Source organism: Orbicella faveolata, unplaced genomic scaffold, assembly GCF_042242905.1.
Source record: "Orbicella faveolata isolate gen_17 unplaced genomic scaffold, um_ofav_v1 contig_26, whole genome shotgun sequence".
In the NCBI taxonomy this organism is placed as follows: domain Eukaryota; kingdom Metazoa; phylum Cnidaria; class Anthozoa; order Scleractinia; family Merulinidae; genus Orbicella; species Orbicella faveolata.
Window position 1 is genome coordinate 4,839,297 of NW_028301554.1, and position 15,704 is coordinate 4,855,000.

Sequence of the window (15,704 nt, forward strand, 5' to 3'; positions counted from 1 at the left end):
CCTCGGTATGTATCGATGTTTTCACCGGCTGTATCCACCAAAAACTGCTTGAAATCGTGCACAGAGAATAAGTCAAGGTAAAGTGAATTTTGTACGCCAAAGTAGAGTTTTTAAACAGTGATAAAGGACCAAGAGATCAACGCAAGCTTCGACGTTTCACACCTTTTAAAAAGGACGCCAAAAAATGGCGTGAGAACCGAGAGAAACTGGTATCTAATGTGGAAAACCGCTGATCAGTGCTTGTTGAAGTCGTGCACTCAGAATGCTGATGCAGGTCTTGTCATTTCCAGGTCATTTCGTTACAAGCCGTTTCGAAACACATTTGAAGTCAATTTCGTTTCAAAAGTAGGCTCGAGGAGAAAATCGAATTAAAGTGTTTTCGTCTTCGTAACACGTTTTGTGATTTCTTGTTCAAGCGTAATGCAATGTTGATATGATGACAGGAAGTCGTCAACTGAGGAGGCTACTGGACCGTTATTTAGGAGTTATTTAGGTGTGCGTGACGTTTTGTGTGCGTCGTGAATACTGCAGGATTCTATGGCGCCACGATAACGTAGCCTCGAATACGCTTATTATCGTCAAAGCGGAGAGAAAGAAATAATTTCATTATTCTGTCGCTTTCGATGCACGCTTGAAGAAACAACAGCCAAGAAAAGCAAATGGTCCTGCAATTTTCTGAGAGCGAGCTCAGCGCCTCTTAGCAAGGTCTTCATCACGGATCATGACAAAATAAAGGGAAACGAATTTATGTGATTTGTGTTTAGGAATTTTACTGACAACCCGACTGGAAGAAATATTGGTTGGTAAATTTCTTTAAAGGCACTCTTTATAATTACGCATGCGCTGATGCTACCGGACTAACAGCGGTAACCACAATGGAGGGAAACCACTAGTCGGTCTAAATAAATAGACTTTGCAACATTCCATCTTCACAAGCTAAAGATCGGCCAGAAGCCTCCTATGAGGGTTCCAAGGTTTGCATCAAATGCGCGGCAGCGTTGAATGGGTTTGGCGTCCCGGTGCAAGTCCTCCCATGCAACCGATTTTAGGGCATTCCGCTTTCAAGCTTTGCGAAACTGGTGAGTTGCGCCATCACGTAGGTCGGCTAGATGTAAGGAATGTTCCGCTGCGGATTTTTTTAACACGTTATTTAAACAAGGGTTTTACATTCAGTAGCTATTTTAAAAAGCCTTGCGATAAGTAGATTTTAAATACTAGAATATAAAATAGTAGTCGGAAGTGATAAAAACTGCTATTTAGCATTATTTTATTGCTGCTGCTGTTGTTTTTGTTGTTTGTATGTATTTGAGCTCCGTCAATTAATTTGGCTGATTTAACTAAAACCGCGTGCCGTTAAGTATATCAGAGTCCTGGCTTCCCTTGATACGCCGCACATGACCATGATTTTTCCTGACACGCCGCAACATACGTATCAGGAACATAACACTCTCCGACACGTCACGTTTCTTGACACGTCACCTGATGAACTCTGACACACCGAGTGTCGAGGAAGTTCACGGCCACGTAAATTCCACGAGATTACTCATTTCACGCAACTGGCTCAAATCGCACAACTGTCTCATTTGGCCTAACTGACTCAAATCACAAAAATGACTTATTAGGCCTAATTGGCTCACATAACACAAATGTCTCCTTTGGCCCAACTGGCTCAATTCACACAACTGTCTCATTTGGCCTAACTGACTCAAATCACAAAAATTACTTATTTGGCCTAGTTGGCTCACATAACACAAATGTCTCCTTTGGCCCGACTGGCTCAATTCACACAACTGTCTCATTTGGGCCAACCAACTTAAATCACACAACTGTCTCATTTGGCCAAACAACACAAATGTCTCATTTAGCCCAACCGGCTCAAATCACACAACTGTCTCATTTGGCCTAACTGACTCAAATCACAAAAATGACTTATTTGGCCTAGTTGGCTCACATAACACAAATGTCTCATTTGGCCCAACTGGCTCAATTCACACAACTGTCTCATTTGGGTGAACTGGATCAAATGACACAAAGGTCTCATTTGGCCCAACCAACTTAAGTCACACAGCTGTCTCATTTGGCCAAACAACACAAATGTCTCATTTAGCCCAACCGGCTCAAATCACTCAACTGGCTCAAATCACACAACTGTCTCATTTGGCCTAGCTGACTCAAATCACAAAAATGACTTATTTGGCTTAGTTGGCTCACATAACACAAATGTCTCATTTGGCCCAACTGGCTCAATTCACACAACTGTCTCATTTGGGCCAACTGGATCAAATGACACAACAGTCTCATTTGGCCCAACCAACTTAAATCACCCAACTGTCTCACTTGGCCACACCAGCTCAAATCACACAACTGTCTTTTTCGGCCCAACTGGATCAAATTGACACAACTGTCTCATTTAGCCCAACCGGCTCAAATCACACAACTGTCTCATCTGGCCCAACTGGCTCAAATCACATAACTGTCTCATTTGGCCTGACTGGCTGAAATCACAAAAATGACTTATTTGGCCTAACTGGCTCAAATAACACAAATGTCTCATTTGGCCTGACTGGCTAAATTCACACAACAGTCTCATTTGGGCCAACAGGATTAAATGACACAACTGTCTCATTTGGTGCAACCGACTCATATCACACAACTGTTTCATTTGGCTCAACCAGCTCAAATCACACATAAGTCTCATTTGGCCCAACCGGATTAAATCACACAACTGTCTCATTTGGCCGCACCCAATTAAATGACACAACTGTCTCATTAGGCCCAATTGGCTCAATTCACACAACTGTCTCATTTAGGCCAACTGGATCAAATAACACAGCTGTCTCATTTGGTCCAACTGACTTAAATCACACAACTGTCTCATTTGGCCCAACTTGATCAAATGTCACAACTGGCTCAAATCACAGACCTGTCTCATTTGGTCTAACTGGCTCAAATCACACCACTGTCTCATTTGACTCAAACAGCTCAACTCACAGAACTGTCTCATTTGGCCTAACCAGCTCAAATAACAGCAATGTCTCATTTCATCCAACCGGCTCCAAGCACACAAATGTCTCATTTGGCGCTGCCAGCTCAAATGACACAATTGTCTCATTTTAGCCTAACCAGCTTACACCGGATAAATATCTCATTTGGTCCAACTGGCTCAAATCACACAACTGTGTCATTTGGCCCAGCCAGTTCAAGCCACACAACTGTCTAATTTGGCCCATTAGAGGCTCAATTCACACAACTGTCTCATTTGGGCCAACCGGATCAAATGACACAACTGTCGCATCAGGCCCAACTGACTTAAATCACTTAACTGTCTCATTTAGCCCAACCAGCTCAAAGAACACAAATGTCTCATTTGGCCCAACCAGATCAAATTGACACAACTGTTTCATTTGGCCCAAATGGATTAAATGACACACCTGCCTCATTTCGCCCAACCAGCTCAATTCACACAACTGTCTCATTTGGGCCTACTGGCTCAACTGGCTTCGAACCGGCTCAAATCGCTTCCTGACCGAAACATTTGGAAAGTTACGTACCACGAATGTTTTTAGATGAAAACTATATTCAGTAGTGTATAAAGAAGAAGGGTAAAAAATTCAGTTGGATTACTGGGTTAAGGGAATATATAGAAGATTGCCCTGACACTTTGTGTACGGTTATGTGTAAGAAATAGTATACATAGGAATAAAGGAGCAAACGCATACTGATCATTGCACAGTCCTTATACATTAAGGGCCCTTACACGGACTCCTCATACCACCCTATATTATTTTGTCATTTTACGAAGTGTGAGGTGAGGCACTTCCTGCGGCTACAGCTGTAGTTCGTCTCCTACTGGTTAAAATGTTAAGATTCATTGTTGTTCAAAGACTCATCTCGCGTTTTTGTTTTGGTAGATGTAGCAAACAACTGCAAATCCGTTTGCAGAAACATGACGGAAACGAACAACAGCGGAAATCTGCTAACTTAAATATGACGGAAACGTGACTTGGCATTTCCGTCCCGGAAACGTGACAGAATCACGTAGACGTGAATTTTCATGTTTCCGCAAGACTTAAACATAACGGAAACATGGAGTTGCATGTTTCCGCCACGTTTCAGAAATACGGAAACATGTGATTTCGTCCTGTGTCGACTTGCCTATAAAAAAAATTCCTCAAAAAAAAAAAAGAAAGCGAATCTGACTAGATAAAGGCCATTTTCGTTCGTTGCATGTGTTGTTTGACTTGTGTAGAAAAAATGAGGGCAATCAATTTTCCGCCAAAATTTGAATGGTCGGTTCTTACACGGACGCGCGCTTAAAAGTTCAGCAAATTAAGTGCAATGTAATTTGCACCTTGCCCTAGGACTATTGTTTTCGCGAAGGAGTTTAACTATTCGCTCTCCAAAGGAGATAAGACTCTTGAAAAGGGTTTTTAAAAGATGGATCGCAACACGGCAAAGATTTTCAGCTGCACAATTCACTCGGATCGCCACGACTACTAAATGAACTTCATAAAATTTCTGCTAACATGTACAATGTAATCGCCATAAGTTGTAAATAAAAAGACCTGGAAAATTCTTTTCAAACAAGTTCTCCATAAATGCGTAGACAGCTGTGATTCATTCTTGAACCAAAATGGTTTAAACTCACGACTTGCGATTGGATTAGGAGGATACTCAACGAAGCAACTTGAATAGCAAATATCTAAGTGGAACTGTTGTGCTAAAATATCGTGATTCTTTTGTTTCCACTGTGTTCAATACGCATTTAGAATTCGTAAAGTGCGATTTGATACTGCGGTAGGAAGCCCGAGTAAACGCTCTCAGAGCGTCTAGTTGTTCGTATTTGGTTAAATTATCTCACAAACTGCTAAGAATCGCTTTACTTTATCAACGGAAAGAAAGGACCCCGGAAACTTTTTGCGAATTCAGTGATCGGAAACAAACAAACAAACAAACAAACAAACAGGGAACATTGCTCAGTCCAATCATCACCATCATTTCAGCAGAGTAGAACAAAACTGGAAATAGTCACACATCGGAAATGTGCTTTTGACATATATTGGACTAATTAACCTTTAAATGCGAGACTGTGTTCGGTTTTGTTCAGTGTATACCTCTTTTACTGATCTGATTTAATCTACTCGGACACTTTGAAATGGATTCATGAGTGTGCCAGAGAAAACTGAGTTGACTAATAATGTTTAAATTTTGATATTGGCCTTAAATTGGTTTTTATTGTTGGTTTGCGTTTGTTGGGGTATCTATTTACTAAAAAACCAGTTCTGTTTCTTCTTTGTCCCTTCTTTTGGAATGGGTGTAGCGTTACAATCTAATTACCCTTTTAGTTCCCTAAACTTGGTGATCATCTTTTATGTATTATTAGAGTGCTCATTCCCATCAGTCTGGTCTCAATTTAATTTAGATAGGAAACCAGGCGTCATATGTGGTTAAGTTTCTTGTCTCGTCCTTGCTCAGGTAATACGACTCCAAAACAAAACAGCTCTGACTACTCTGAGAGTTAGGCAGGTGAAGTTGTAATTGCGTCTTGAGTGCGTGCAAAAGCGCCAAAAAACCAAATTTGTCTTAGGACTTTTGTCCATGATTGTAGGTAAGAGGACGTTCAACAGAATAATGTTACTCTAAATAACTAAAAGGCTTTATTTGTGTTATTTTTATTAGGGTACATAGATGAGGACGCCATGAACAATATAGACGACACTTTACAAGCCATCTTTATTGGGTTGGTTGTTGCTATTTTCCTTCTCAACACTGGTCGTGCTCTAAAAGGCATTGAGGTCTGCAAGGAATGTTTGATATTCCTTAATAATAAAGTGCTAAAAACGAAAGGAGAAATTTTCAATTCAGTTCATATTGGTATCCACAAAACAATATTCAAGGCGTATTGCCGTATCCCTGATCATTCAAAAGCACTAATCTACGGCAGAAAACTTCTTGACATTTTCCGCGAACGAGGTAAAAAAGATGAGGAAGGGAATCTTGCGGTAAAACTGGCCGACATATATCGACAGCAGTATAAATACCTAGAAGCAAGAGAACTTTATGAGAAAGCGATTGATATCACGAAAGAAAAAGGAGACAGAAAGAATGAAGTATACATTGATGAACAGGCTGGAATTATATCTTATTATCTCGATGACTACGAAAAAGCCAAAGAATATTTTAAGAAAGCACTAGCCATCACATTACAACTTGGTGACAAAAAAGGGGAGGCAAATTTAGGAAGTGTGTTCACATCTCTTGGTGAATATGACAAAGCTAAAAAATATCTTAAGAAAGCACTTGCCATCACAATACAAATTGGTGACAAAGAAGGAGAAGCAGCAGATTACGGAAACTTAGGAACTGTGTTTGCATCTCTCGGTGAATATGAGAAGGCTAAAGAATATCTTGAGAAAGCACTTGCCATCAGAATACAAATTGATGACAAAGAGGGAGAAGCAGCAGATTACGGAAACTTAGGAACTGTGTTTACATCTCTCGGTGAATATGAGACGGCTAAAGAATATCTTGAGAAAGCACTTGCCATCAGAATACAAATTGATGACAAAAGGGGAGAAGCAGCAGATTACGGAAACTTAGGAACTGTGTTTAAATCTCTTGGTGAATATGAGAAGGCTAAAGGATATCTTGAGAAAGCGCTCGCCATCAAAATAAAAATTGGTGACACAAAGGGAGAAGCGAACTCTTACGAAAACTTAGCAACTGTGTTCTTATCTCTTCGTGAATATCGCAAAGCTGAAGAATATCTTCAGAAGGCACTTGCCATCAGAATAAAAATTGGTGACAAAGAGGGGGAAGCTACCTTGTACGGAGGCTTAGGAACTATCTTTACATCTCTTGGTAAATATGAGCAGGCTAAAGAAAATCTTGAGAAAGCACTTCCCATCAAAATACAAACTGGTGACAAAAAAGGCCAAGCAGCAGATTACAGAAACTTAGGCACTGTGTTTACATCTCTTGGTGAATATGATAAGGCTAAAGAATATCTTAAGAAAGCGCTTGCCATCAAAATACAAATTAGTGACAAAGAAGGAGAAGCCAACTCGCACGAAAACTTAGGAACTCTGTTTTTATCTCTTGGTGAATATCGCAAAGCTAAAGAATATCTTGAGAAAGCATTGCCCATCAGAATACAAATTGGCGACAAAAAGGGAGAAGCAGCAGATTACGGAAACTTAGGAACTGTGTTCAGATCTCTTGGTGAATATGACAAGGCTAAAGAATATCTTGAGAAAGCACTTGCCATCACAATAGAAATTGGTGACAAAGAGGGAGAAGCCAGCTCGTACGGAAACTTAGGAGCTGTGTTTACATCTCTTGGTCAATGTCAAAAGGCTAAGCAATATCTTGAGAAAGCACTTGCCATCAGAATACGAATTGGTGACAAAAAAGGAGAAGCAACAGATTACGGAAACTTAGGAACTGTGTTTGCATCTCGTGGTGAATATAAGAAGGCTAAAGAATATCTTCAGAAAGCACTTGCCATCAGAACACAGATTGGTGACAGAGAGGGAGAAGCAGCAGATTACGGAAACATAGGAACTGTGTTTACATCTCTTGGTGAATATGATAAGGCTAAAGAATACCTTGAGAAAGCACTTGCCATTAGAATACAAATTGGGGACAAAAAAGGAGAAGCAGCAGATTACGGAAACTTAGGAACTGTGTTTACATCTCATGGTGAATATAAGAAGGCTAAAGAATACCTTCAGAAAGCACTTGCCATCAGAACACAGATTGGTGACAAAGAGGGAGAAGCAGCAGATTACGGAAACATAGGAACTGTGTTTACATCTCTTGGTGAATATGATAAGGCTAAAGAATATCTTGAGAAAGCACTTGCCATCAGAATACAAATTGGTGACAAACAGGGAGAAGCCAGCTCGTATGGAAACTTAGGAAGTGTGTTTACATGTCTTGGTGAATATGAGAAGGCTAAAGAATATCTTGTGAAAGCACTTGCCATCAGAACACAAATTGGTGACAAAAAGGGAGAAGCAGCAGATTACGGAAACCTAGGAACTGTGTTTGCATCTCTTGGTGCATATGACAAGGCTAAAGAATATTTTGAGAAAGCACTTGCCATTAGAATACAAATTGGTGACAAAAAGGGAAACGCCAGCTCGTGCGAAAACTTAGGAACTGTGTTTAAATCTCTTGGTGAATATGACAAGGCTAAAGAATATCTTGCCAGAGCACTTGCCATCGCAGTACAAATTGGCGACAAAGAGGGAGAAGCCAGCTCGTACGGAAACTTAGGAAATGTGTTTACATCTCTTGGTGAATATCAGAAGGCTAAAGACTATCTTGAGAAAGCACTTGCCATCAGAACACAACTTGGTGCCAAAAATGGAGAAGCAGCAGATTACGGAAACTTAGGAACTGTGTTTACATGTCTTGGTGAATATGACAAGGCTAAAGAATATCTTGAGAAAGCACTTGCCATAAGAATACGCATTGGTGACAAAGAGGGAGAAGCCAGCTCGTACGGAAACCTAGGAAATGTGTTTAGATGTCTTGGTGAATATGGAAAGGCTAAAGAATATCTTGTGAAAGCACTTGTTATCAGAACACAAATTGGTGACAAAGAGGGAGAAGCAGCAGATTACGGAAACTTAGGAATTGTGTTCAGATCTCTTGGTGAATATGACAAGGCTAAAGAATATCTTGAGAAAGCACTTGCCATTAAGACACAAATTGGTGGCAAAGAGGGAGAAGCCACATCGTACGGAAATTTAGGAGTTGTGTTGAGATGTCTTGGCGAATGTGAGAAGGCTAAAGAATATCTTGTGAAAGCACTTGCCATCAGAACACAAATTGGTGACAAAAGGGGAGAAGCAGCAGATTACGGAAACTTAGGAACTGTGTTTATATCTCTTGGTGAATATGAGAAGGCTAAAGAATATCTTGAGAAAGCACTTGCCATCAGAATACAAATTGGCGACAAAGAGGGGGAAGCCAACTCGTACGGAAACTTAGGAACTGTGTTTAAATCTCTTGGTCAATATCACAAGGCTAAAGAATATCTTGTGAAAGCACTTGCCATCAGAACACAAATTGGTGACAAAAAAGGAGAAGCAGCAGATTGCGGAAACTTAGGAAGTGTGTTTACATCTCTTGGTGAATATGACAAGGCTAAAGAATATCTTGAGAGAGCACTTGCCATCAGGATACAAATTGGTGACAAAGAGGGAGAAGCCAGCTCGTACGGAAACTTAGGAACTGTGTTTACATCTCTTGGTGAATATGACAAGGCTAAAGAATATCATGAGAAAGCACTTGCCATCAGGATACAAATTGGTCACAGAAAGGGAGAAACCAGCTCGTACGGAAACTTAGGAGCTGTGTTTGCATCTCTTGGTGAATATGAGAAGGCTAACGAATATCTTGAGAAAGCACTTGCCATCAGGATACAAATTGGTGACAGAGAGGGAGAAGCCAGCTCGTACGGAAACTTAGGAAGTTTGTTTACATCTCTTGGTGAATATGACAAGGCTAAAGAATATTTTGAGAAAGCACTTGCCATCAGAATTCGAATTGGTGACAAACAGGGAGAAGGAGCAGACTACGGAAGGTTGGCAACTGTGTTTACATTTCTTGATAAATATGTCTTGGCTGAAGATTATATTCATAAGGCACTCTCAATTACTCGAGACATTGAGGACTTAGAGAATGAGTTTAAAAATCTGTGTCTTCTTACAGTGGTGAAGTTATCCCAATACAAGATCCAGGAAGCGTTTGACTGTCTGTTGAGTAGTATGAATAAAAGCGAATCTTTGCGAAGATTTTTAGGGGAGAACGACGATTTTAAGGTATTGTCTTCAGACGTTCACGATTTTCCCTACCGGAATCTTAGTGCATTTCTTTGTTTTTCGGCAAATCCAAACCATGCCCTTTATGTTTTAGAGCTGGCACGGGCTAGAGCATTAGCAGATTTGATGGCAACTCAGTACTCTGTTGAAAGCCACATTTCAGCTGATCCGCAATCGTGGATTGGTATTGAAAACATTATGAAAAAAGAAAGCAACTCTTCTTGTCTGTACATTTCTTATTATGAGCATGATCTTTTTTTCTGGGTTCTCAAGAGAAGTGGAATCATATCTTTCCGAAGAATAACAGTAGATGAGAAACTAGTTGGTGCCGGACTAGTTGGCAATTTAGATGATTTCTTCGCGACAAGCTTTCGAAGCTTTGGTATTGCACCTGAGGAAGATTGCGAAGATCGATCTTTAAATGACGTTCAGATCCTCGCAGCATTGAGACTTAGAGAGCAAGAAGATGAAGAAAGTGGAAACTCCGAATCGAGCGTTTCTTTGTACTACAGAATGTTAATCAGTCCGGTAGCTGATCTACTTGAGGAGCCCGAGCTCATTGTTGTTCCTGATCGCTGCTTAAACCAAGTTCCATTTCCAGCGTTAACAGATGAAGGCGGCAGGTATTTAGCAGAGAAATTCAGAATCCGCATTGTTCCTTCTTTGACGACTCTCAAGCTCATTCAGGACAGTCCTGCAGACTATCACAGTCAGACTGGTGCTCTCATAGTGGGGGATCCAGATGTCGGTACTGTACGTTACAAAGGAAAGAAAATGTCCCTTTCTAGGTTACCATGGGCAAGAAATGAAGCAGCCATGATTGGACGACTGTTAGGTGTTCAACCTTTGCTAGGAGAGAAGGCCACAAAGCAGGCGGTACTTGAAAGGTTACATTCAGTGAGTCTGATACATTTTGCAGCCCATGGTAATGCTGACCGAGGAGAAATTGTCCTTTCTCCGGTACGCCCTTCTGACAGGACTCCAGAAGAAGTAGGTTACCTTTTGAGGATGTCGGACATTGCACAAGTTAAATTGCGAGCTAAGCTGGTGGTACTTAGTTGCTGCCATAGTGCGTGTGGGCAGATTAGAACCGAAGGAGTCGTTGGGATCGCTCGAGCGTTCTTAGGATCTGGTGCACGGTCCGTTTTGGTGGCTCTATGGGCCATAAGTGACGAAGCAACAGAGCAGCTGATGCTTCAATTCTACGAGCATCTTGCTCGTGGTGAGAGTGCCAGTGAATCTCTTCACCAGGCCATGAAGTGGATGAGAGGTAACGACTTTGACAGGGTTTCCGATTGGGCGCCATTCATGCTGATTGGAGATAACGTGACTTTTGACTTTGGAAAATAAGAGTAAGTTTCCTTAACAGAGATCCTATGACGAAAATCGCATCTTTCCTATTTAAACCATTTTAAAACATACACAAGTAGTCTGCACGAAAAGAAAAACTCTGTTTACTATTGTTAATTATCTCTTATCGTTCCAGAGATATTCAAGTTTTTAAAATAGGTGCTCCACAATATGAAAATAAGATTTTGTTACTATGGCAACATAATGGGTTTCAGACCTCCTCCTCCCTCTGTTTGTGCTTCTATAGCGTTCTATATAGATATTTGCCAATGATACCTGATTTGCATGATCCAGTAAGCATGTAAATATGTTAGGTTGAGTTCATAGCCTTGTTTAATATTTTTTGCGCTGAAAATCATTAAAATATTGAAATCAGTTTGGAGAGGACTTGGAAAGAGTGGGTTGCTTTGGGAACCAAAATTTTTATAGTCGTATGTGTGTTGCATGTAGGAATAATAGCCTACAAAGTTTCAATGGTTTCTGCCGCAAATTGACCGAGATAGTTTTATTTATATACTTGATATAGTTTTTGGTTGAGTGTATGATGTCATCAGCCCTCTCATTTGCATATTTTACGCAATTTTCAAACTTATATCTCCGAAACCCATGCAAATATTTGCAAACGGTCAACGCAGTTTTTAATCTCTCGTAGAATTCTATTCTATTAGAGAGTGTGTAGTGTAAGTGTTTAAGCGTAATCTAGGTGCTGCTCTACTTAACATATAATGTCGTTTAAAGTGATTTATTGGCATTTTTCAATTATACCTTTGAGCTATAAAAGCGCACGAAAGCTCATAAAACTATTGGAGGTGCACTCTGAGTCCTTTTGTAGGCAAAGACAATGCGAAATTTTTCCAGCACTGACACAGACACTTGAGTATGCTAAAAATCTACAGAGAGCTACCACTAATAACATATCACGTTATTTTGCCAAAGCTGGTCCAATGCGTACTCCTCTCGAGCTAAACAAAATCTGCTTTCTTAAAGAAAGAAGAGATTTCATACCTTGGTTATATTGAGAAAACCTTTGATCTGTTTTATATGAAGAAGTAAATCGTTTTATTTGGCGAGCATATCTCAGTCAGAGATACAGTGATTCTTATGTTTCTACTTTTGCAGGCTCGCTTTCCACCAGGGTCATACCCGGGGTCTGACATTGAAATTCAAGATGCCGCCCAGCTGTTCCCTGAATACAGACACAGTTTGAATCAAAGAGACGATTTAATTTTTGCAAGGAGTAACTCCGTGACAAGACTGGTTAATGAGAAACGAAAGTAGTAGTAAATGATCAGTGAGTAGTCAGTAGTCAGTAGTAACTCAGGATATATTCCTCCTTAGGAGGGCTACTCCTCCCTCCTAACCTTTACCGGTTATCTCAAAAACTCAGGTCCCTAGATCTCGAGTTTGCTCATGCTCTTCAAGTCCCAATGTATCCCTGGTAGTGGTGGTGTCTACAAGCTCCCTGTCTTCAAAGCAACTTGCTCTCTACCCAGGGTCATCCAAGATTTCTCATGTAAACGGTTCTCTGCTCTTTAGAAACTACCAAACAAGTGTTTTTTTTTCCTTATACAAAGGCTCTAAGTTTATCTAGGACCATCTGTCAATGATTTACGTGGCAGAAGCATGGCAGTAGAAACTACAGTGAGCTTGAAATAAACTATCGTCGATTATAATTATCGCAAACGCCGGTTAATCATGTAAATGACAGTTGATGATAGTTAGGGAAACCAATTATTTTTCTCGAAGTATCATTGACTAAGATGCACCGTGTGACCAGGGCACAGAGCTTTGACTTCATTTTTTAGTGTTTAAGTAGCTTCAAGTGCAAGTTCAGAAAACAGAAAAACAAACAAAACAAAAAGAAGTTTGTAGTGGCCAAGGAAGCGCTCGCTTTCGAGTTGGCAACCAAGCCAGTGAAATCGGTGAAGTAGTAAGTTGGTTGAGTAGGTGATAAGAAATAACATAAATAATACGTAATTAAATAGAGGTGTAAATAAAGTAGCTAATGCAAGTGTTTACACTATTCATGTCTCACTAGCAAGTACGGGCATTGTACAGAGGTCCTTTGAACTGATTAAAAGACGTGCATTTAATATCATTTGAATTTTTTTTTCTAGATTTACAGGGAATTTTCTCTTTTTAGTGTTGTTCTTTAATTTTGGCTTTTACTGACGGTCAAATCAGAAAAGCTCAGGGCAATGAAAGAGACTTCCACCAAAGCGAAAGTGAGACCTTGATAAGTTTTAATTATAACTTGATGTTTTAGGACTCGAAACCAGATGACAAATAACTAGTTCACTTCTTCAGAGGCTCTGGAGGGGATCATAGAAAGGAGGGCGCGTCATGTACCGCGCGCCTTCCATTTATCCCTACCCAGGCTTCCAAAGCGCGCTTCGAGGTAAATACATCAGTAACCTCTGAGAAGAAGAAACATTAACTGGCGTAGTTTTTTCTAGTCCCATATTCAACTCTTTCGCCGCGCTTGTAAATAGCCAACTGGTGTGCCTGTTGTCAGTTTGGATTCCCCATGTTACTTCATTAACAATCACTGAGTTTAGGCAATTCTCTGAAAAGCCATTACATGTTGCATCACCTCCTTCTTCTGTTTTTCTGGACAATTTATTGAATCACAAAGCGAAGATTGACTGTTTGGTTCTGTGATGTCGTGGTTTTGTTACGATAGAAATGTGGAAGAATGTCATCTATCAAATCGTGCAAACAACATCTATTATTATTCCATGCATTTTTTCTTCTCTTTCATTGGCAGAAAGCCCACCACGTGACCTGCAAATAACTGCTTACAAATAATGGTCTGCTCATGCGTAATACCGTCTAAATGTGTTTTGCTGCAAATAATATTTTACTTATGCGTAATTGTAACCAGGCTCTCGGGTGAAAAACTGGCAGATCGCTTCCGTGAGCTGCCAGAGATTGACTTAAATATGAAAACAAACTTGGCGATCGAATGGTAAAGCAATAATGTAGGCCATCTACGAATTACCTTTAGCCTCTTTCTTAAAACGAGTCTTGATGCCCATCCTTTCATATGAAAATGAGATTTCATTCACATGCAAAGTAAACTCATTTTCATATGAATGATTGTGAACCAGGCCTCGTTTTGATGAAGAGGCTGAACTTGGTTATCGCAAATCATGATCCATCAATTGTTTTTGCTGTCGCACAATTGCTCCAAATACTTTACGTGACTGAATATTCCCCAACTAAAACTGGGGAAACTTCGAGTGATATTCCCCAATTTTCAAAACCGTGCGTATTGCTAAAAATAATTGAAGGATAATAAACACCACAGATTCCATTTGGCTTCGGCAGATAATTGATCTGCTCGCCCTTGACAAATCTCGATATTTTGGATAACCTCGTCCAACAATTGTTAATTACGTAGTGACTGAAACAAATTAAAATCTCTCGGGTCTTACGGAATATGGTAATGTAGAGTTACACAGCGCCAAAAATTATCAATTTTCCTACGTTGCCTTATTTGTCTTTAAAGCACTTTTCTCTTTCTATGTCAAAGTATTTTCTGTCAAGGAATCCACAAACAAAATAAAAATGTTCTTGAAAGCTATTCGACCGCTTTCTTCTCCCTATTTAGCAATGAATGAAGATACGAAAGGATGCAACACACCTTAGATTTGTTTTCCTTTGGTTGCAAGAGGAATTTCGGTCTCTCGTTTTTAGCTTTACGCTGATCCTAAACACCTTAATTATGATTGATGTAATATATCAACCACGAGAGACAGTGTTTCATCGGGATATCGAAACACCGAGAAGAGAGTTGAAAATACGACGCGCAGCAGAGTATTTTTCACGAGAATCGAGGTGTTTGGATAGCCGATGAAACACTGTCTCGAGTGTTTGATATATCTTCTCAATCGAAACAAAAACTAAGGAGTAAAATCGTCAAAATCTATGCTAATTAAGACCGGGTATCCAAACCTCCTTCACGGTTGTGATTTTCTTTGTTTTAACTTGATGAATTATTAATGAGTTTGAGAATGGTTGATCAACCGTTTGCGGCTCACGGTGTCACGTCTGGAAACTGTTCAGAACGAAGCGGTTTGGATTTCATAGGTCGAGGTGACAAAAGTATCGAGAGTTGTCTTCAGAAACCTCAACGTGAATTCTTCATATTTACGTAACTATGAAGTAAGATTTGCAATTAGTACTAGGAAATTCGAGTGTGAAAGTGTATATATGTAAAAAAAAACCATTGGTCAAGAACATGTTGCGCGAGTGGTCGGCTATTTTTGTAAATGTCATAAACGGCCTTATATAAGAAAATCACGTCAACAAAACAATTTAGTTTTCGCTTCCACTAGCCACGTCAAATGCTGTGAAACTGAAATTTTTTAATGGACGAATAATGTTAATTAATTTGAGCGATCCTCTGCAGTTTTTTTTCTGGAGCAGAGCAGACGGCTAAACATAGACTACTAGCTACTACTGTGCAACGGTAAGTTAGTCCATATTTGGTTTGAAACAAAGAAATTGGTTCATGCT

General features: G+C 40.0%; 1 protein-coding gene across 2 annotated transcripts in view; it reads left to right on the top strand.

The window, feature by feature from the left end:
- Positions 1–13,276, top strand: part of LOC110061934 (uncharacterized) — a 154,556-nt gene extending 141,280 nt beyond the window's left edge. For both annotated transcript variants that reach the window (XM_089295845.1, XM_089295844.1), the window contains 2 exons: positions 5,680–11,185; positions 12,303–13,276. In XM_089295845.1, the coding sequence (XP_089151971.1) occupies positions 5,700–11,183 (5,484 nt within the window). In that variant the 5' untranslated portion in view covers positions 5,680–5,699 and the 3' untranslated portion in view covers positions 11,184–11,185; positions 12,303–13,276. The remainder of the gene's footprint in view (positions 1–5,679; positions 11,186–12,302) is intronic.
- Positions 13,277–15,704: the final 2,428 nt, after the last annotated feature.